Here is a 22,302-nt window from a genome sequence, read left to right on the forward strand (position 1 = left end):
ACCTCCTCTTTAAATATTTTCAGTGATCTAGCCTCCACAACTCTCTGGGGTAGAGAATTCCAGACATTCACTACCCTCTGAAAGAAATTCCTTCGCATCTGTACAAGATTATGGAGGGGCATGGACAGGGTGGATAGGGAGCAGCTGTTCCCTTTAGTTGAAGGGTCAGTCACGAGTGGACACAAGTTCAAGGTGAGGGGCAGGAGGTTTTGGGGGGTTGTGAGGAAAAGCTTTTATACCCAGAGCGTGGTGACGGTCTGGAATGCGCTGCCTGGGAGGGTGATGGAGGCGGGTTGCCTCACATCCTTTAAAAAGTACCTGAATGAGCATTTGGCACGTCATAACATTCAAGACTATGGGCCAAGTGCTGGTAAATGGGATTAGATAGGTAGGTCAGGCGTTTCTCATGTGCCGGTGCAGACTCAATGGGCCGAAGGGCCTCTTCTGCACTGAGAGATTCTGTGATCTCAGTTTTAAATGAGCGTCCCCTTAGTCTGTAACCATGTCCCCTAGTTCGAGATTTCCCCACTAGTGGGAACATCTTCTCAACATCTACCCTGTCAAGCCCCCTCAGAACCTTGTACATTTCAATAAGCTCACCCCTCATTCTTCTAAACTCTAATGAATAAAGGCCTAACATGTTTAACCTGCATGCTAACTCTTTGTGTTTCATGCATAAGAACACCCAGATCCCTCTGTGCTGTACTTTTTTGGAGTCTCTCTCCATTTAAATAGTCTGTCTTATGATTTTTCCTACCAAAGTGCTTGACCTCACACCTTCCTACATTAAACTCCACTGCCAAGTTTTTGCCCACTCACTCAACCTGTCTATATCCCCTTGCAGATTCCTTATGTCCTCAGCACAACATGCCCTTCCACCTATTTTTGTATCGTCAGCAAACTGGGATACATTACACTCCCCACCCCCCGCCCCCCAGCTCCTCCAAGTCATTAATATAGATAGTAAGTAATTGAGGCCCTAGGCCTGATTCTTGTGGCACTCCACTAGTTACATCTTTCCAACCTGAAAAAGACTCATTAACCCCAACTCTGTCTTCTGTGTGTTAATTAATCCTCAATCCATGCTAATACATTACCCCTAATACCGTGAGCTCTTATCTTGTGCACCTTTTATGTGGCACCTTATTGAATGCCTTCTGGAAATCCAAATACACTACATCTACCAGTTCCCCTTTATCAACTCTGCTTGTTATATCCTCAAAGAAATCTAGCAAATTTGTCAAACATGGTTTCCCTTTCACAAAACCATGTTGACTCTGTTTGATTGTGTTAAGCTTTTCTAAATGTCCTGCTATTTCTTCCTTAACAATGGCATTTTCCCAACGACAAATGCTAGGCTGAGTGGCCTATAGTTTCCTGCTTTTTGTCTCCCTCCCTTCTTGAACAGGGCCCATGCTCACTTTAACTAGTCTCTTTTTATATATCTGTAGAAGCTCTTGCTGTTTGTTTTTATATTTCTTGCCAATTTACTTTCATAATCAATTTTCTCCCTCTATTAGCTTTTTAGTTATCCACTGCTGGTTCCTAAAAAATTCCCAAGCCTCTGGCCTACCACTAGTTTTCACCGCTTTGTATACCTTAGTTTTTGATTGGATACTCTCCTTGACCGCCTTTGTTAACCACAGGTGGTTCATCCTTCTCATCGAGTCCTTCTTTTTGACCGGGATAAATTTTTGCTGAGCGTTATGAAATATCTGCTTAAATGTCATCCACTGACCTTTCACTTAGTCTATTTTCCCAGCCCACTTTAGACAACTCTTTCGTCATACCTTTGTAATTGCCCTTATTTAAGTTGAGGACACTGGTTTGGGATCCGAGTTGCTCGCCCTCAGGCAAGAACTTATTGGCATCTTTCCCTGTCATATCTTCAGCAGCCTCAATTGCCGCTGTGCTCCTGTCTTGCTTTCACTGGCAAGTTCCAGGGAGTCCCAGAAACCTGTGCGCCCACTGTTAAATTGCAAAAGCTATGTTAATATCACTGCAATTGAGCGAGTAATATATTAAAATGGCAATCAACATCTCCCAAATGGGTTGCTTGCACACTGCTTAACTTGCTGCAGTTAAATGCATAAGTCAACAGTTTGGAACCAGCTTCCTGACACAAGTCAATTTCATCGTTTTTAACCCCTCTCCCTAACCCACAACTCCCAACTGCACATGCTCCTGCAAATTAAAATTAATGGCATAGAACGGCTTAGGTAAGTGGGATGTTAACAAGAGAAAAAAAAGTTGCTTTTATACAATGCCTTTCATGACCTCAGGACGTCCCAAAGTGGTTGTCAGTTGTAATGTAGAAATCGTGGCAGCCAATCTGTGCACAAAGCAAGCTCCCACAAACAGAAATGTGACAATGACCAGGTAGTCTGTCTTGCAATGCTGACTGAGGGATAGGTATTGGCTAGGATACCAAATAGAACTCCCCAGCTCTTCTTAAAACAGTGCTATGGGACCTTTTACATCCACCTGAGGGGGCACACAGCACCTTAGCTTAACGTCTTATCCAAAAGACAGCACCTCCTACCTTCCAGCTTTCCTTCAGTACTGTACAGGAGTGTATGTTAAGAAAGGGGGGATCTTGAGTTTTAGTTTCATTTTAAAAGTTCCCTGCAAATCTGTGGGTTTGTATGTTTAACTGCATTTCTAATGAGGTTTTATGACTCAAAGTAGAAAACTGGGCTGTTGCCTGGCAACAGGGGGCTCACAGACACAGGAGAAACAGAACAGCAATTTTTGAGTTCAGTTGGTGGTTACACTCGAAGGTGAAGGAAGCAGCGTAAGTCTCTCTCTAGCTGGACATACTAGCAGATTGCTGAGGAAAATAAGTCTAAGAGTCTTAGATGAGTTGCTCTAAAATTAAAGTAACAGTGAATGTCGAGTGAGTTCTAGATTTCAAGGGAGGTACCAAGTTGTCAACAGTTTACTGGGAGAGGGAACTGCAAGGAGCAGGTCCTAAAGGAAAAAGAGAAAGGTCCCAAGACAACCTTTAAGTTAAGTCAGAGGACAAGGGCAGGAACCTGGAACAAGATCCTCTTCAGTGGAAGTGAAAGCAAGGAGCAGAGAGGAAGGCTCCAAATCTAGAGAGAGAAAGCTGCAGGAAGCAGACCCAAGGCAAAGTGCGCTCGCGAGAAGCCAGAAGATCCAAAGAGAGAGCCAAAAGTTGGTGGACTCCATACTTTGGGCATGTAAAGCAGTGGTGTTCCATTGGCATGGCTGAGTTTCGGAGAAAGAGTGCGTGGGAGACAAAGCTTCAATGCACATGGCAATCCAGGAGAGAGGAACAGCGGAAGGAGAGTTTAAAACCCTGGAGGTGGACCCTTCTGGAAGACATCCGAGAGAAAGCGCCGGTGGGAAAAGATTTCCAAAGCAGGTTCTTTGAGAGTGGAGATTGGAAACTCTCGTGTGAAAGATGGGGTTCAGTGAGACTGGTTGGCTTACAGTGTGACATGCATCTGGGGGGAGTTGATGGGAGATCTATAGCATCTGTTTGGGGTAGCATCTGTCACTTGGTTTCAGAGTGTGGTGTGTCTGACCATAGGCCACCTATTGATTTACATGGGTTGTATACTTACTGTGAACATGAAGATAGCTTTTGTAACTTGCGTCATCCTTACAAATCTGTATATATCTGTGAAGGTATATTTGTGGGTGAGTAACAAAGCTCATCTTTTCTTGTTTAATAAATGTTTTATTCTTTTGTTAAAAGTTCATCAGCTGGCTCCTGTGAATCTGTTCAGTAGCCACCCTCCACGTTTTTAAACAAAAAATAAATTAGGGTCTATCAAGCCGAGTTCCACCCTGGGATCTGGTTTGTCCAGTAGTAACAGCAGCTGGGATCATAACTGCCACACATCCAAATAAATGCATTGGCAGAGAGCAAACAATAACACAAAGGAGCTGCAGATGGAGCTTTTGGCCAACAGTTCTGTGCCATAGGTAGATGACAATTACTCTACACCCTCACAACACAACACACATACTGAAAAGGATATCGGATTGGACGGCTCCCAAAGTTGAACGCCACCGATTCTTTGAACGACAGGCTGATTGCTGGGAAGTAGGCTATTCCAGGGCCTAATCTGATGTCTTCAAAAGCAATTCCCAAGGACATTCCATTTCTGGAAAAGGAACACCCAATATGGCAGTTAATATTCATTCTCAGTCTGATGCCATTACAAATTCATAATAGTTTCCATCAACTATTTTCAACTATCACTCATGCAATAGCAGTGAGGAATTGGTCAAAGACATGTCATATTTCAAAAATATTATGCGTACAACACCTTCAATCCAATGTAACAATCAATTTAATGGTCAATCGCATCCCAGATTTCCACCCCAGGGGAACCTAGATATACAAGGATAAAAACAAAAAACTGCAGATGCTGGAAATCCAAAACAAAAACAGAAATACCTGGAAAAACTCAGCAGGTCTGGCAGCATCGGCGGAGAAGAGCAAAGTTGATGTTTCGAGTCCTCATGACCCTTCAACAGAACTAAGTAAAATAGGAAAGGGATGAAATATAAGCTGGTTTAAGAGCGGGGGTGGTGTTGTTGGGACAAGCAAGCAATGATAGGAGGAGATAACCAAAAGATGTCACAGACAAAAGACAAAGAGGTGTTGAAGGTGGTGATATTATCTAAAAGAATGTGCTAATTAAGAGTGGCGAGCAGGACAAGCAAGGTAGCTCTAGTGGGGGAGGGGTGAAATAAACGATGGGTGGAATACATTTAAACATAATGGAAATAGGTGGGAAAAGAAAAATCTATATAAATTATTGGAGAAAACAAAAAGGAGGGGGAAGAAACGGAAAGGGGGTGGGGATGGAGGAGGGAGTTCATGATCTAAAATTGTTGAACTCAATATTCAGTCCAGAAGGCTGTAAAGTGCCTAGTCGGAAGATGGGGTGCTGTTCCTCCAGTTTGCATTGAGCTTCACTGAAACAAGGCAGCAAATCAGGGACAGACATGTGGGCAAGAGAGCAGGGTGGAGTGTTAAAATGGCAAGCGACAGGGAGGTCTGGGTAATGCTTGCGGACAGACCGAAGGCAAAGCGGTCACCCAGTCTGCATTTGGTCTCTCCAATGTAGAGGAAACCGCATTGTGAGCAACGAATGCAGTAGACTAAGTTGAGGGAAGTGCAAGTAAGTGAAATGCTGCTTCACTTGAAAGGACTGTTTGGGCCCTTGGACGGTGAGGAGAGAGGAAGTGAAGGGGCAGGTGTTGCATATTCTGCGTTCGCATGGGGAGGTGCCGTGGAGGGGGTTGAGGAGTAGGGGGTGATGGAGGAGTGGACCAGGGTGTCACGGAGGGAATGATCCCTACGGAATGCCGCCGGGGGGCTGAAGGGAAGATGGGTTTGGTGGTGGCATCATGCTGGAGTTGGCGGAAATGGCGGAGGATGATCCTTTGAATGCGGAGGCTGGTGGGGTGATAAGTGAGGACAAGGGGGACCCTATCATGTTTCTGGGAGGGAGAAGAAGGTGTAAGGACGGAAGGTGTAAGGAAGTGGACTTCCCTTCCCTTCCTTGACCACTCTGTCTCAATTTCTGGTGATAGACTGTCCACCAATATCCAACACAAGCCTACCGACTCCCACAGCTACCTCGACTACAGCTCCTCACACCCCGCTTCCTGTAAGGACTCCATCCCATTCTCTCAGTTCCTTCGCCTCCGTCGCATCTGTTCTGATGATGCTACCTTCAAAAACAGTTCCTCTGACATGTCCTCCTTCTTCCTTAACCAAAGTTTTCTACCCACGGTAGTTGACAGGGCCCTCAACCATGTCCGGCCCATCTCCCACGCATCCGCCCTCACGCCTTCTCCTCCATCCTAGAAACATGATAGGGTCCCCCTTGTCCTCACTTATCACCCCACCAGCCTCCGCATTCAAAGGATCATCCTCCGCCATTTCCGCCAACTCCAGCATGATGCCACCACCAAACACATCCTCCCTTCAGCCCCCTAGCAGCATTCTGTAGGGATCATTCCCTCTGTGACACCCTGGTCCACTCCTCCATCACCCCCTACTCCTCAACCCCCTCCTACGGCACCTCCCCATGTGAACGCAGAATATGCAACACCTGCCCCTTCACTTCCTCTCTCCTCACCGTCCAAGGGCCCAAACACTCCTTTCAAGTGAAGCAGCATTTCACTTGCACTTCCCTCAACTTAATCTACTGCATTCGTTGCTCCCAATGTGGTTTCCTCTACATTGGAGAGACCAAACGCAGACTGGGTGACCGCTTTGCAGAACACCTTCAGTCTGTCCGCAAGCATTACCCAGACCTCCCTGTCGCTTGCCATTTTAACACTCCACCCTGCTCTCTTGCCCACATGTCTGTCCTTGGCTTGCTGCATTGTTCCAGTGAAGCTCAACGCAAAGTGGAGGAACAGCACCTCATCTTCCGACTAGGCACTTTACAGCCTTCCAGACTGAATATTGAGTTCAACAATTTTAGATCATGAACTCCCTCCTCCATCCTCACCCCCTTTCCGTTTCTTCCCCCTCCTTTTTGTTTTCTCCAATAATTTATATAGATTTTTCTTTTCCCACCTATTTCCATTATGTTTAAATGTATTCCACCCATCGTTTATTTCACCCCTCCCCCACTAGAGCTACCTTGCTTGTCCTGCTCTCCACTCTTAATTAGCACATTCTTTTAGATAATATCACCACCTTCAACACCTCTTTGTTCTTTTGTCTGTGACATCTTTTGGTTATCTCCTCCTATCACTGCTTGCTTGTCCCAACAACACCACCCCCCCTTAAACCAGCTTATATTTCACCCCTTTCCTATTTTACTTAGATCTGTTGAAGGGTCATGAGGATTCGAAACGTCAACTTTGCTCTTCTCCAGGTATTTCTGTTTTTGTTTTGAACCTAGATATACCTTTTGCCAGATTTAAAATTGGCAAGTGGGGCAGCAAGTGAATTTGTCCACACTTTGGTTCGCCTGTGAGAGGGCTGGTTAGAGAGTGAGGAGATGGTCAGAGAGAGAGAAAGTAAGGGAGAAGGGCAGGGACTAAGACATTAATGTCCTTTTCCTGCTTTGGCAAGCCAGAGAGTAGATGAGTGCAGTGATCATGAGTTGTACAGCTCCACTAATGTGATCAGTTTATCATAGGATAAATTAACTGACTGCTGGCCATATGTTTACAGTGCAGTTGTTTTTCTAATCTATATTGCTTCAGATGGCAAAGGAGCATCTGTGCTACATAGTGCTGTTTAAATCAAAACAGAAAGGAGTCATGAGTTGATGTTTTCACCCAGCAGTTGGTGGAACATGACATAGATGTGACCTCTGAGGAAATAGCTTTCATCTAAATTCTGCATCTAGAGGTACAGTACATCACCAGCAGGCACACTAACACAGCCAGAAAAACTCCAGGCGAGAGGGCTGCAGCTGGCACTGAAGTTATTTAAAGCATTCGAGGTGTCCAGAGGGAAGGGGTGCCAAATGCTGCATTTCACAAATTCACATTTAAAATAGCTTTCGATCTACCGTACCAAGGCAAGCTGCTGTCACTAGATTGGTATCTAACTGGAACGCACTGATCATGCAGTCGGCTGTAGAATTCCACATTTGTAATTAGAATCCAAATGTGGAAGTTGTGTAAAAAGTTTCTCACAGAAAGGATGCAATTACTCAGAGTTGTACACAGAAGACAAGCTGTCTTTACAATAACGGCATGTTACCAGCTATTTAGTCATGTAACAGACAGCATTATTGTTTGACAAAAAGCTAAAGGTCAGAAAAATGTTATCCTTCCTTCCTCTCTCCACAGCTGCTGCCTGACTTGCTGAGTGTTTACACATGTTCCATTTTTATTACTGTTCAACATGTAGGGCACTCTCAATGGAATGAGAAGGCTTAGTTATGAATCACTGCCCATTCAACCATCCTTCAGAACATTTCATCATGCACTGATCCTCCCCTAGTGCTGATCCACCAAAAACACTTTTCCCGCCTCCATTTTCCAACTCTTCCCAAAGACATTGGCCCAGATCGGAACCCCTATTTCTGACCCTGATCAGACAAAAAAATTACACACTTGCCTTTCTTTGATTTTTCAGGACAGTCTTCCAATGGAGGATCCTGCAAAACTCAGTCAGCGCAGGAAACCTCAGAGGGAGCAGCAGAGGGAAACTGCGCAGAAGTCCTGTTTTTACAGCACTAGCTGTCATAGTCTGGTAAATCAAGAGTTTAAATGTCCCAAAGCTTCTTTGAAAAGCTACAGAGGGGGTAGATTAGGCAAGGTCGGATTGGCCAAGGGGGTTGGGGGTACAGTTGGACGGTCGGATGGGGGGGGGGGGGGGGCAGTCGGGTGGAGGGGGGGGCCAGTCGGACAGTCGGGTGGGTTGGGCAGTCGGACAGTCGAGTGGGTTGGGCAGTCGGACAGTCGGGTGGGGGGGTGCAGTCGGATGGGGGGGGTGCAGTCGGACAGTCGGGTGGGAGGGGAGGTGCAGTTGGACAGTCGGGTTGAGGGGGGGGCGGGGAGAGAGTCGGAGGGTCAAGTGGGGGAGTCTGGAGTCGCAGGGTCTCAGTGTGAGTGGGGTCAGTTCTGTAATTGCTTAAGTGGTTGAGCAGGTTTTAATCTGTCTAAAATTTCCTGGATAACTATCCAGGTAAGTAAGCCAGAAATATCCAAAGTCTCCGACTCCCTAATTCAGAGCTGGAGGCCTTTTCGGAGGGACCTGGAGAGCAGGGCAATTGCCCAGCAGAAGTTGAAACTTCCCAGACAATTCCCACAGAGTCACAGCATTGGGACTTCAAAAAGGTCCTGTGGTGTATCTTGGCGGGTACGGCCTATCTCCAACTATCTGGGTTTCTGGAAGGTCTGGGTCATTTACTTTTTCCTTAATGTGCTAATATCTGATGGCACCAGCCTCCTTCAGGTATTTCACAAGACCTTTCTTAGCCATCAGCTAGTGCCACATGTTATTTTAGCCAATGTGCGTGGAGTGTATCAAAAATTTTAACCATGCAGGCCAAGTTACAAACAACTGAAAAATAACCAGCAACTAGGTTTTTAAACAAGTCGCAACAGGAGCACTCCCTCTTCAATGTTATGTTTAGCAAAGTCACCTATTGGCCAATTAGCACTTCAATAATTAAGAGTTTGAGACTTTTCCCCAGATATTCCAAGACTGAGAAATTTTCCTTTGCCAATTTTCTTCTCTCATTTAACAGCAAGGAAGTTATGACGATCTGTATAATACACTGCTCCGGCCTCAACTGGAGTATTGTGTCCAATTCTAGGCACCACACTATAGGAAGGAAGTGAACGCTTTAGAGAGGGTGCAAGAAAGATTCACGAGAATGATTCCGGGGACAAGGGACAGTTACACAGATTGGAGGAGCTAAGGTTGTTCTCCTTCAAGAAGGCTGAGAAAAGATTTGATAGAGATGTTCAAAATCATGAGGGGCCTGAATGGAGTAGAGAGGAATTGCTCTCATCAGTTCAAGAGTCAAGAAACAGAGGACACAGATTAATGGTGGATGACAAAAGAACCAAAGGTAACATGAGGACAAACATTTTTACACAGCGAGTGACTGAGATCTACAATGCACCGGCTGAGGGTGATGGAGGCAGATTCAATTGTGGCTTTCAAAAGGGAATTGGATAAGTACCGGAAGAGAAAAAAAACTGCAGGGCTACAGGGAAAGGGTGGAGGAGTGGAACTAGCTAAATTCTCTTGCAGAGAGCAGGTACAGACTTGATGTCCATGTTGTAGCTATAAGCATTCTATGATTCTTGGTACTGTTAATCATGGTGAAGCACAGCTCCATAGGCTTCATGCACCTCCAAAGTTAAAATCAATTCTTGGGATGTAGGCATCATTGGTATGGCTGCCATTTATTGCCTGTCCCTATTTACTCGGAGTAGCTCACAAGGCCACTTCAGAGAGCAGTTAATTAAAACTCAGTCACCTTTGTATGGGGCTCAGTCACATATAAGCCAGACCAGGTAAGCAAGACAATGTTACCTTTCCTGAAGATATTGGTGAACCAGTTAGGCTCACAGCATCATGGTCATTTTCACTGATACAGTCCCCACTAGGAAGAGCATATACATTCACATGAATGTGACTTGCCCATTATTTCCAATGGTTGGTGTAACATGGCAGTGCTACTTATGTGCTGCTCTTTCCTCTGGAGCTGTCACTCTCCAACGCACAAGGGCCAGTCTCTGTATTGCCCCAAATGAAATCCGACCAAGGCTGCATTTTCACTCCTTCTGTTGATTCACTCAGTAAACAGCAATGCTCCCAAAAGGCAAGTCCTTCGCCAGAGCAAAGAAACTGAATTACATCATTGACGGGTGCATGTTAAATTAGAAACCAGAGTTTCAGGGGGGGGGGGGGGGGGGGGGGGGGGGGGGGGGGGGGGGGGGGGGGGGGGGGGGGGGGGGGGGGGGGGGGGGGGGGGGGGGGGGGGGGGGGGGGGGGGGGGGGGGGGGGGGGGGGGGGGGGGGGGGGGGGGGGGGGGGGGGGGGGGGGGGGGGGGGTGGGGGCAATCTGCATAGTTCCCTAATTTATAAAATTCATGTATATTTATCTCATACAATACACCAATTTTTTTTTCATTTCAAGCACACCTGCAAGAGATTCAACACTGGGAATGTAGAATAAGTCAGCAGTACTCACAGGCAGAAGGCAATCTTCCCTTCATCCAGGTCTATCACACAAGTGACAATATCTCCAGCTGCCCAAGCCTAGGGGACGAAAAGCATTAAATTATAATATGCATTGTAAAGTGAAAATTAATTTTCCTTTCTGCACAATCATGATTAGATGTCCAGCTCCAACACAAGTTAATTGCCTAGGTATTGCAGGTGGCAAGTTGAAAAACATGCTGCTCTCTATTCTGTCTCCGACATCGTTACCATTTCTGGACTAGATGGGAATAAGAGTGGCAAGAAGGGTGCAAAGAGGCTTCAAGTCGAGTTAGACAAGTTGAGTGAGTGGGCAAATACATGGCAGATGCAGTATAATGTGGATAATTGGAAAGTTATCTACTTTGACAGGGAAAACAGGATGGCAGAGTATTATTTAAATAGTGATAGATTGGGAAATGTTGATGTACAAAGGGACCTGGGTGTCCTTGTACACCAATCACTGAAAGCAAGCAGTTAAGGAGGCAAATGATATGTTGGCCTTCATTTTGCGAAGGCTGGAGTACAAGAGCAAGGATGCCTTACTGCAGCTGTACAGGGCCTTGGTGAGACCACACCTGGAGTATCTTGTGCAGTTGTGGTCTCCTTACCCAAGGATATACTTGCCATAGAGGAAGCTCAGTGCAGGTTATGTCACACACACACACACACACAACCTTGAATGGGGCAACTTGCAAGTAGCCTACGCATTACCTTCCAGATCGCTGTGCATCCACACGTGCGTCTTAGAGGCAAAACTGCCAATGGCCCAGCAACTTATTCCCTTTCAAGTATCCATCCAATTTCCTTTGAAAGTTATTACTGAATCTGCTTCCACCACTCTTTCAGGCAGCGCATGCCAGATCATAAGCCGCTGTGCAAAAACATTTTCTTCATGTTGTCTCTAGTTCTTTTGTCAACTACCTTAAATCTGTGTGCTCTGGTTACTGACCTCCTACCACTAGAAACTGCTTCATATTTATTCTAGAAAACCCTCAAGAATTTTGAACACTCTAGAAAGTCTTCCCTGACCTTCTCTGCTCTAAAGGGAACAATATCAGCTTCTTTAATTTCTCCACCTGCCACCATTCTAGTAAATCTCTTCTGCAGCTTCACTAAGGCCCTGACATCCTTCCTAAAGTGTGGTGTTCAGGGCTGAACACAATACTCCAGCTGGGGTCCAACTAGTGATTTATAATGATTTCCAAGATTTATGTCATCTGCAAACTTTGAAATTATGCCCTGTATTACCCAAGTCCAGGTGGTTAATATATATCAAAAATAGCATGGTCCTAGCACCAACCCCTGGGGAACACCACTGTACACCTCCTTTCATTCTGAAAATCAGCCATCCACCGCATTCTGCTTTTTGTGGTTAGCCAAATTCATTTTTAAAAAAGGCATGCATTTATATAGTCTTTCATGAACTCAGGAGCCCAAAATCGCTTTACAGCTACAAGTACTTTTGAAGTGTTGTCATGTAGGCAACATAGCAGTCAATTTACACACAGCAAGTTCCCACCAACAGCTCCCACAATCTTTTGACTCAAGAGGCAAGAATGCCACCTACTGAGCTCTGGCTATAACACTTAAAAACCCACTGTAAATATGGGCAGCAGCAACATGTCTTTCTCCAAAAAAACACTTCAGAAGTGGACATTGAACAGGGAGGAGAAGAAAAGGGGGAGTTGAAGACAAAAAGGCACAGATGAAGAGCTGGGCCTTAAGGCACAAAAGGCAGTGGTAAAATGGAGCGATCCTGAAAGAGTTTCAGATGGCAGAGGCGATAGTGGCTGAATGAGCAACCACCAACGGTAGAGTGAAGGAAGTAAACAAGGATTCAGCTAATCTCAGACCAGTGTAGGGTGCAGAGAGGGACATATGACAAGGACATGAAACAGGGAAAGCCCACAAAACAATTTAAAGACAACGACAAGGATGTTAAAAGATGATTCACCTAGGCACAAGGAGTCAATGGAGTGGCCAACAGAGCAGTTTGGATGAGCTATACTTTGTGGAGAGAGTGTTAAAGTCTCGATGATAAAGGTACAAAAATAGATTTGAACAGCAGAGATAAAGAGATAGAAAGATAGACAGGTAATATTTGGCTAGTGAAAGAAAGCAGTCCTCATGATGGATCAGATGTCAGAAGCCAAGCAATATGCCAATGTTCCTTATCTCTGGAGCTCACCCAGGGTAGAGGTGGATGGTATTTGCAAAAGTGAAAAGCTGTAAAAATGCAACAAGTTGACTTCGGCAGCTTCCATTATAATTTTGGGCACAAGTATTTATAAAGGAAATGTAAAAATAATTACAAAATGTGTCATTTTAAAATGGAGACTGAATCACATATGCAAGCTCTGGTTCAAGTCTCCTTATCCATTGTCCCACTTCATCTTAAGACCTTGCCTGGTCAGCTTTGCTATGCAATAAAATGAAGAGGAGGATTAGGTTCACAAAAGCTGACACAAACAAACATACAGATGCAAACATGTAACACTGTACACCTTATCTCCCCTCATAAAGGCTCATGGGTGAATTGAAAATGAAAAGTCAGCTGAAAACATCAAGAAGAGTTATTATTTTTACTGATCATATTAGCCTCATGACATTATGAAGGAATCACAGATTCAATTGGAAATAACTCTGTCCTGACCCACGCTGAACCATGTTCTTCAGATTACTGTGTAAATCTACAAGTCACTTACTTTTCCATAGTTAGTAGTGGTGACATTCCACTTGCGCACTCTATTTCCATCATAAGCATATGAATCCGAAGTGTCACCAACCCCCTCCTGTTAAGCAGATAGACAGGTGTCAGGGAAATGCACTGAAAAATCTGGCAATCCCTGAAGCAGCAAGCCTTATCTCATAGGAAACAGACCTGCCTTAGGCATCTATTATTATTGGGTTAGGACAATCTTAACATTCAAGCCACAACAATTATGCAACCTGAATATTACAGTAATAAAGAAACTCTGTGAGGAGTAAAGATAAAGTGTTTAAATGCAGCTGTTCACCTTTCTGCTCCTAAACCATTCATCGATTCCAGGATTTGTACTAAGTTGCTGTTTAGAGCCACATCCCCAAGCTCCCTATCTTTCCTCTATTATACCCTAGCTCTGGCATGGAATTCCCATAGCGAAGAAAATTATGTCCTTCTCCTAACAGTTAATCAGACACAACGGCCAACAAATCCTATGAAACTGCGAGAGCAAATCACAATCAGACACAGCGCTAAGCAATCGCTGTGAAACAGTGTGCTACTCACAATCAGACACAGCTCTCAGCCATCCCTGTTAAACAGTGTGTGTGTTAATCACAGTCAGACATAGCTCTCAGTAATACCTGTGAAACAGTGCGTGAGTTTCATACTCAGACAGCTCTCAGTAATCCCTGTGAAAGTGAGAGTTAATCACAGTCAGACACAGTTTTCAATAATCCCTGTGTAACAGTGTGAGAGTTAATCACAGCCAGACACAGCTCTCCATAATCGCTGTGAAAGTGAGTTAATCACAGTAAAACACAACTCTCCATAATCCCTGTGAAACAGTATGAGTTAATCACAGACACAGGTCTCCATAATCTCTGAGCCAGTAAGTGAGTTAATCACTGTCAGACACAGCTCTCAGCAATCCCTGTGAAACAGTATGAGTTAATCGCAGCTCTCAGTAATCCTTATGAAATAGTGTGCGAGTTAATCAAAGTCAGACATAGCTCTCAGTAATACCTGTGAAACAATGCGTGAGTTAACCAGTCATACACAGCACTCTAAAATCCCTGTGAAAGAGTGAGTTAATCACAGTTAGACACAGCTCTCCATAAACCCTGTGAAATAGTGCTAGTTAATCACACTCAGACACAGCTCTTTGTAATCCCTGTGAACCAGTCCTCGAGTTAATCACAGTCAGACACAGCTCTCCATAATCCCTGTGAAACAGTGTGAGTTAATCACAGACACAGCTCTGCATAATCTCTGAACTAGTGCTTGAGTTAATCACAGTGACACACAGCTCTCCGTAATCGCTGCAAAACAGTGAGTTAATCACAGTCATACACAGCTCTCAGTAATCGCTGTGAAACAGCAAGTTAATCACAGTCAGACACAGTTCTCCATAATCCCTGTGAAACAGTGCATGAATTAATCAGTCAGACACAGCTCTCAATAATCCCCGTAAAGAAGAGCAACAGTAAATCTCACAGCTCTCAGCAATCCCCCAAGAGTGTATGTGATACAGTCACTCATTCCATTTCCTGAGAAAAATATTTTGTCTATATAAATGGGTTAAAATGGTCACTTTCCCCCCCACCCAACCTGAAGCGAATCCCTTTTAAACCAGGGTGTTTGTCCAAATGAATATGCACAATTTGCTCTATTTTGCACTCAAAAGTGAACGTAAACATTGAGGATTTGGTGAATTAAAAGAAATCTTACATTCAAAGAAGGTGTAAAGCCAAGGTGACACCAAAAGGGGAAACACCTGACTTGTCGCAATGTTTGTGGAAGACTGTAGAAATATTTGTCAACTAAGGGAAGTGAAGGATAGGGAGTGGACCATAACAGTGAATAGGTCAACAGTTCACTTCACATGAACTTATGAGAAGGACACCCTTCAAGCTTCCTTCAGCTCACTACTGAGTTAATTACAGTTAATTAGTAAACTTCAGCTCATCCAAACCTCTGTCTATATCATAAATTGCACATTGTCCCATTCAGTCTTCCTTGCTGTGCTTCCTGACCTACTTTAACTCCCAGTCCAGCAACTCCTCAAACTTAAAATTCTCATGCCCAAATTTAAATTCCTCTTTACCTCTGTAGCCTCCTCCAGCCCTACAACCTGCCAAGGTCTCTGCTCTCTTCTAATTCTGCCAATTGCACATCGCTGATTCCCTTTGCCCCATAATTGGCAGCCATGCTCTGGAATTCACTCCCTAAACCTCTGCACCTACCTTAAAAGTGTTCCTTAAAACTTAGCTCTTTGCCCAAGCTATTGGTCACTTGTATCAATATCTCAGGTGGCTCAGTATCAATTTTTGTCTGATAACACTCCTATGAAATGCCTTGGGATGTTTTATTTTATTAAAGGAACAATATATATGATTGGTGTTGCTGAGTTAGCAAATCTCCTACTTAACAAAATATTTGCCAGCCCCTCTATGCATGGGTGAGGGGCACATGGGCTCACCTCCTGATTGAACCTGCAGTGCAGGGTGCACCAGCCAATCTGCATCAATCCCTGAGAAGAGATCAGAACTTCATACATCCACTTTCCTGTGGCCAAAGACAACATAAGGTTTAGTTAGTGAGCTGAACATCACAACAGCAATACATCACAGAAATAGTCTAGATCATTTCACAATGGTCTCACACACACCTCAGACATGTCCATCATTATCTCAAACTGTACACATAAGATGACATGTCTGAAGTGCTTTAAAAATTGAATCGTCCAAAATCATATGCAAAGGGAATATTGGCAACAGAATGAAATTAACTGACTTGTTTTATTTGGTGTGATAGATGTTTCATACTTAACTGTATGTCAACAGCTTCTGGATTCATTTACAGGCAGGATGGCCAAATTGAGCCAGCGTTTTATCCTGTACTGATTGCTCCCTGACTTTAAAAAAAAATGTTCTCTGGATGCGGGCATAATAGGCAAGGCCATTTATTGCACATCCCTCATTGCCCTGTGGTGGCGGTGGTGGTCTCTTCTCCTTGAACTACTAGTAGCAGAACAATACAACTGAGTGGCTTGCTAGGCCACTTCAGAGGGCAGTTAAGAATCAATCATATTAGATTGGAGTTGCACATATGCCAGAAAACAGTGAAACAAACTACAGTGTCGTGGTCACTTTGACTGATATCAGATTATTATTTCCAGGTTGTGTTCTTTTTATTTTAAACTGAATTCACTTGATCAAACTACCTGGGTGGGATTTGAACACATTTTCTGGATTACTAGTTCAGCAATATAATCACTACAATACTGTACCTGACACCAGAATTCATCCCAACACCCTTATCCACAGATTAATCAAACACACCCAGCACCATGCTCCCTTCCATATAATTGAGATACTCTGCACCATCTCAGATTAGTCAGACACTATCAACACCATTCTCTCCCCCAGATTAATGAGACACACCAACATCATACCCCTACACCACCCAAGATGAATCAGACACTCCCAATACCACACCCTGCCCAAATCAGACACTCCTGGCACCATCTGATGAAGGGTCATACGGACTTGAAACGTCAACTGTATCCCCCTCCGCAGATGCTGTCAGGCCTGCTGAGTTTTTCCAGGTATTTTTGTTTTTACTCCTGACACATTCTCCCTCCCAAATTAATGTGACTCTTCCAACACCTGGGTTCTAAAAACAGGTTATAAAAACACTTCTAAGACCATTCCCCTCCCACCAAATCAATGAGGCATTCTCAGCATCAACGCTCCCTCTGAGATGCCCAACCATGCAGCGAAGCAAAAGTTCCCATACACGCCAAGTACAAATCAGTCCCTTTAAATTGATGCGTGTGCACTGCCAAACAAAAAAGGGCCCATGCAATTAAACTGGTCAGCAGTGCACAACAAAAAGTAAACAGAGGGTACATTGCTCAGCATCATTCCCAAGTTAATGAAATACTTCAACCATCACCCTCTCCAGATTAATTAAGCATTTCCAACACTAACCACCCAATTAGCCCCTCTGATTAATGAGACATTTCCAAAAGCATTTCCCCAGATTAAGGAAATAATCTCAGCACCATCAACCCATACACCCCACCCACATCCTTAATGTGACACTCTCAGTGTTATTCCCCACTAGCACCAGCCTCAGATTAATAGGGAAAGACAGACTAAACAATCCTTGTCTTGATTTTGCTCAGAATTAATTGCAATGCCAAATTCCCTGGCCCAGTCGGAATCCGTCTTTAGACACTCACCTTTATACACACACGAGGTAGCTCTGATTGAGCTGAAATTACTGTGGCCAACAACCTAAAAGGGAACAAACAGAGTAAGCACAAGCCAACTTCTACAACTCCACAGTCATGCCCTCAAATGCAAGCAGAAAGAAGATAACATCACTCTCAAAGCCATCCCCTCAAATTAACGGAACCAAGAAACTGGCAATGAAGCAATGGTAATCCAGTTAGTCTGGATTCTGAGGGTTATTAAAACATAACCTTCAAAGACAAAAGAATGGGCAGTCAAAAGCTCCAGCAGCTGTGCCTGGCAGTTAAGTGTGAGCAAGACTGCTGTAACATCGTGAGACTGAAATAAGAGGTCAGAACTCCAGTCATATTATTTAAACCACATGAAGTACAGGTCCTTGATGGCCAAGTGATATAGACCAAGAAGATCCCGGATTGCAACCTGTGGAACTATAACTCATGTGGGAAGATGACAGGAGGGAAAAGAAAATCAGAAAACAAAAACAGAAAATAAAATGTAAAAATGAGCTTCTTCTTCAAGCAGCGAGTTAAATCCTGGCACAGTGAATAAGCAGCCTTGCTCGAAAGTGCTTACCCCAAGTAAATCATCATCCACAAGTAGCAACCCCTCAAAGCCACTTGTGTGATCCAGGACCACTGTGGCTGGACCAAGGCGCCCATCCATAGTTTGATCTGAAATATAGTTAACAACCAAGCCATCAGTCAGAAACCATCCTGGAAAACAGACTGACATCAAATATTACTGAAAAATCATGTACAGATTAACAGATACCTGGGGGTGAGTCACAGGCTGGAATCTAATTGAGGGATTTGGGGAGCTGGTCTTTATGTATAACAGAAACTCGAGGACAGGCTACAGGCTGAAATCTAATCTAAGTGGTTCAGATCATTTACATATAGTGCAAACCCTAAAAACTGGCATCGAAGATGAAAAATTATGTTTTTAAAAGATAATAGTAATTTTGAAAAAGACGTTCATAAGTCATAAGTTAAAATTGACAAATTGTCTGATGTGACGTGTTATATTCCTGATCACGGTGAAAACAGCTCTTCAATTCAACAGAGGCAGGACGAGATAGTTGGTTTGAAAGCAATCAAATCAAAGGGTAAAATAAAAGCAAAATACAGTAGATGCTGGAAATCTGAAAAAGAAACAGAAAATGCTAGTGATACTCAGTAGGTCAGGCAGCATCTGTGAAGAGAGAAACAGAGTAAACGTTACAGGAAAATGATCTAAAGGTCATTTGTAGGAAGTTACAGAGATATGGAGGGGCAAGGCCATAAAGAGAGCTAAACATAAAGATGAGAATTTTAAACTCTACATTGCCCATCGGGAGCCATTGTAGGTCAGCAAACACAGGAGTGATGGGTGAACAGGATTTGATGTTAGTTAGGATACAGGCAGCAGTTTACAAAGGCTAGGAGGGTTGGGAGGTCAACCAGAAGCACATTGGAACAGTTGAGTCTGGAGATAACAGAAGCACCAATGGAGTTTTCAACAATTCAGGGTTTCATTGGCTGGAGCAGCGGAGGATGTAGGTGATGCCTTTGTGATACAATGATGTGGGGTGAAAGGCTCAGCTTTATAGGTCACACAGAACGCCAACAGCTGCACACAGTTGGCTGGGCATGAGACGATGTCTGAGGAAGAGGATGGAATCAACGGCAAGAGAACAGAGCTTGTGACAGAGGCTGAAAGAATTGGTTTTGGCCTTAATATGCAGCTGAAGGACATTGAAGCTCATCCAATATTGAATGTTTGACAAACAGTCTGATAAAACTGAGGCAGTGGGGGAACCGAGAGAGGTGATAGCTCAGGATGCAGAGTTTCATATTGCACAGTGCAGTGTGCATATTTCAAGAGTTTGGTCAAAGGAGTTGGAGACCAAAAGGCTCTCAAATATCCCAGATTACAAACCACCACATTTATTATACAGTATTCATTCTGCAACTTTTCTATGAATTTTTTTTCAATTTTTCTACCTCAGAATTTGGTAGTTATCATCAGGACCAGCCATTTATTGCCTATTCCTAATTGCCCTCAAGGAGATGCTGCTGGGCTTTCTTCTTGGATCACTGATCTTCATTGAATGAATAGGCTTCTACAAATGCTGTTAGGCAGGGGGGTTCCAGGATTTTGACCCAACAACCATGAAGACTGACAATATATATCCAAGTCAGAATGATGTGCAACATGGAAATGCTGATGTTCCCATGCACCTGCTTTCCTTGTCTTTCAAGGTTATGGGAGGTCACAAGTTAGGGAGCAGCTGCCAAAGAAACCTTGGCATCTTGCTGCACTGTATCCTGTAGATGGTGACACTACAGCCACGGTGTGCCAATCGTGGGGGGAGTGGACGTTTAAGTCAGTGGATCAGTTGCCGATCAAGTGGGCTGCTTAGTTCTGGTTTTTGTCAATCTTCTTGTGTATTGCTGCAGGTACACGCATCCAGGCAACTATTCCATCACACTCCAGACTTGAATTGTAGGAATTGAGCTAGTATATGGCTGGTCCAGTTGTTTCTGGTCAATGGTGACCACCCTCACCCCAGATGTTGCTAAATATCGAAGAGAGGTGGTTAGACTCTCCATTATTGGAAATGGTCATTGCATGATGCTTGTGTGGCACTAATTCCATTTTCCATTCATCAGCCCAGGACTAGATGCTGTCCAGGTCTTTCTCCATATGAGCATGGGCTTCTTCGTTTGAGGAATTGGGAATGGAGCTAAATACTGTGCAATCATTAGCAATATCCCACTTCTACCCTTATGATACAGGAAGATCATTGAGGGAGCAGCTGAAAATTGTTGAGCCTAGGATACTGCCATGAGGAAGGCTGAAATGATTGGCCTTAAACAACCACAATCAACTTCCTTTGTGCTGGTTATGACTGTGTTTTAGCTGTACTGGAACAGCTTGGCTAGAAGCATGGCTAGTTCTGGAGGGCAAGCCTTTCAGCACTACAGCTGGATTAGATTAGATTTGCTAGAATGGTTCCAGGGTAGGGTATTTTTGGCTGCAGAGTTGGGTTGGAGAAGCTGGGGCTGTTCACCTTGGAGTGGAGGGGTTTGAGGGAAGATTTGATAGAGGTATACAAGATTATGACAGGTTTAGATAAGATAGACAAAGAAAAACTGTTCCCATTAACTGATCGCACAAGCATTAGGGAACCACAGACTTAAGACTTTAGGCCAGAGGTACAAAGGGAAAGTGAGGAAGAACTTTTTTTTTTACACAGCATGTGGTAATGATATTGAATTCACTGACTATGAGGGTGGTGGAAGTGGAGAAAATTAATGATTTTTTTTAAAAATCGATAGAAACTTGAAGGAAATAAACTTGCAGGGCTACAGGAAATTGGACTGACTGGATTGCCCTTCAGAGAGCCAGCATAGACTTGGTGGGTCAAATGGCCTCTTGTGCCATAATGACATTATGACTCTACTATATGGTGTCAAGAGTCATTGCCTTTGCTGCACTGTACTCAACCATTTCTTAATATCATCTTCTTCAATTTTCCAACTGTAAATCAATGTGGTCTGTATACTCTGATGTTGGCAAGAGACATTGTGAGCACCCAGTGTGAAATTCAGTAAGCAATCATCTAGGATACTGGTTAAGAGCTGAGCAATTCTCAGCATATCAGATCATAAGAAATAGGAGAAGTAGGCCATCCAGCCCATCAAGCCTGCTCCACCATTCGATAAGATAATGGCTGATCTGATTACGGCCCAAACTTCACTTTCCTGTCTGTTCCCTGTAATGATTGACTTCCTTGCCAACCAGAAATCTGTCTCACTCAGCTTTAAATATATTCAACGACCCAGGCTCCACTGTTCTCTGGAGAAGAGAATTCCAAAGACTAACAACCCCCAGGAGAAATTTCTCATCTCCATCTTAAATGGGAGGCCCCAAGAATCAGGCTAGTGAACCTCCTCTGAACTGCTTCCAGTTCAAGTATATCCTCCATCAAGTAAGGAAACCAAAACTGTACACAATACTCTAGGTGCGGTCTCACGAAAGCCCTGTACAGTTGTAGCAAGATTTCCCTACTTTATACTCTAGCCCCTTGGAATAAAGGTCAACATTAAATTTGCCTTCTTAATTACTTGCTGTACCTGCATGCTAACTTTTTTGTGACTCATATACAAGGACACCCAGATTCCTCGGTACTGCAGCATTCTGCAGTGTCTCTCTATTTAAATAATATTCAGTTTTTCCATTCTTCCTGACAAAAAAGGACAACCAAATTATACTCCATCTGCCAATTTTTTACCCACTCACTTAACCTATCTATATCTCTTTGCAGACTCTTTGTACCCTGCTCACAACTTGTTTTCCTACCTTTGTATCATAAGCAAATTTGGTTACAACACAGTCAGTCCATTCATTAATACAGATCGTATTCCAAGTCATTAATATAGATCGTAAATATTTGAGGCCCTAGCAGTGCTGCCTGTGGCACTCCACTAGTTACAGTTTGCCAACTTGAAAATGACCCATTTATCCCGACTCTGTTCCGAATAGTTAGCCAATCCCCTATCCATGACTACATAATCGTGTCCAACACCATGAGCTCTTAGCTTGTGCAGTAACCTTTTATCTGGCATCTTATTGAATGCCTTTTGGAAATCCAAATACATTACATCTACTGGTCCC

At 43.9% G+C, this 22,302-nt stretch overlaps 1 protein-coding gene across 1 annotated transcript in view; it reads right to left on the reverse strand.

Moving 5' to 3' along the window:
* Positions 1-22,302, reverse strand: part of rnf123 (ring finger protein 123) — a 440,342-nt gene that overhangs the window by 376,321 nt on the left and 41,719 nt on the right. The window contains exons 5-10 of the mRNA XM_078543856.1: positions 18,217-18,314; positions 17,631-17,685; positions 15,864-15,949; positions 13,386-13,472; positions 10,670-10,737; positions 4,008-4,136 (exon numbers count right to left, since the gene is read on the reverse strand). Of these exons, the coding sequence (XP_078399982.1) occupies positions 4,008-4,136; positions 10,670-10,737; positions 13,386-13,472; positions 15,864-15,949; positions 17,631-17,685; positions 18,217-18,314 (523 nt within the window). The remainder of the gene's footprint in view (positions 1-4,007; positions 4,137-10,669; positions 10,738-13,385; positions 13,473-15,863; positions 15,950-17,630; positions 17,686-18,216; positions 18,315-22,302) is intronic.

The sequence above is a fragment of the Cetorhinus maximus genome, chromosome 6, assembly GCF_964194155.1.
Source record: "Cetorhinus maximus chromosome 6, sCetMax3.hap1.1, whole genome shotgun sequence".
In the NCBI taxonomy this organism is placed as follows: Eukaryota; Metazoa; Chordata; class Chondrichthyes; order Lamniformes; family Cetorhinidae; genus Cetorhinus; species Cetorhinus maximus.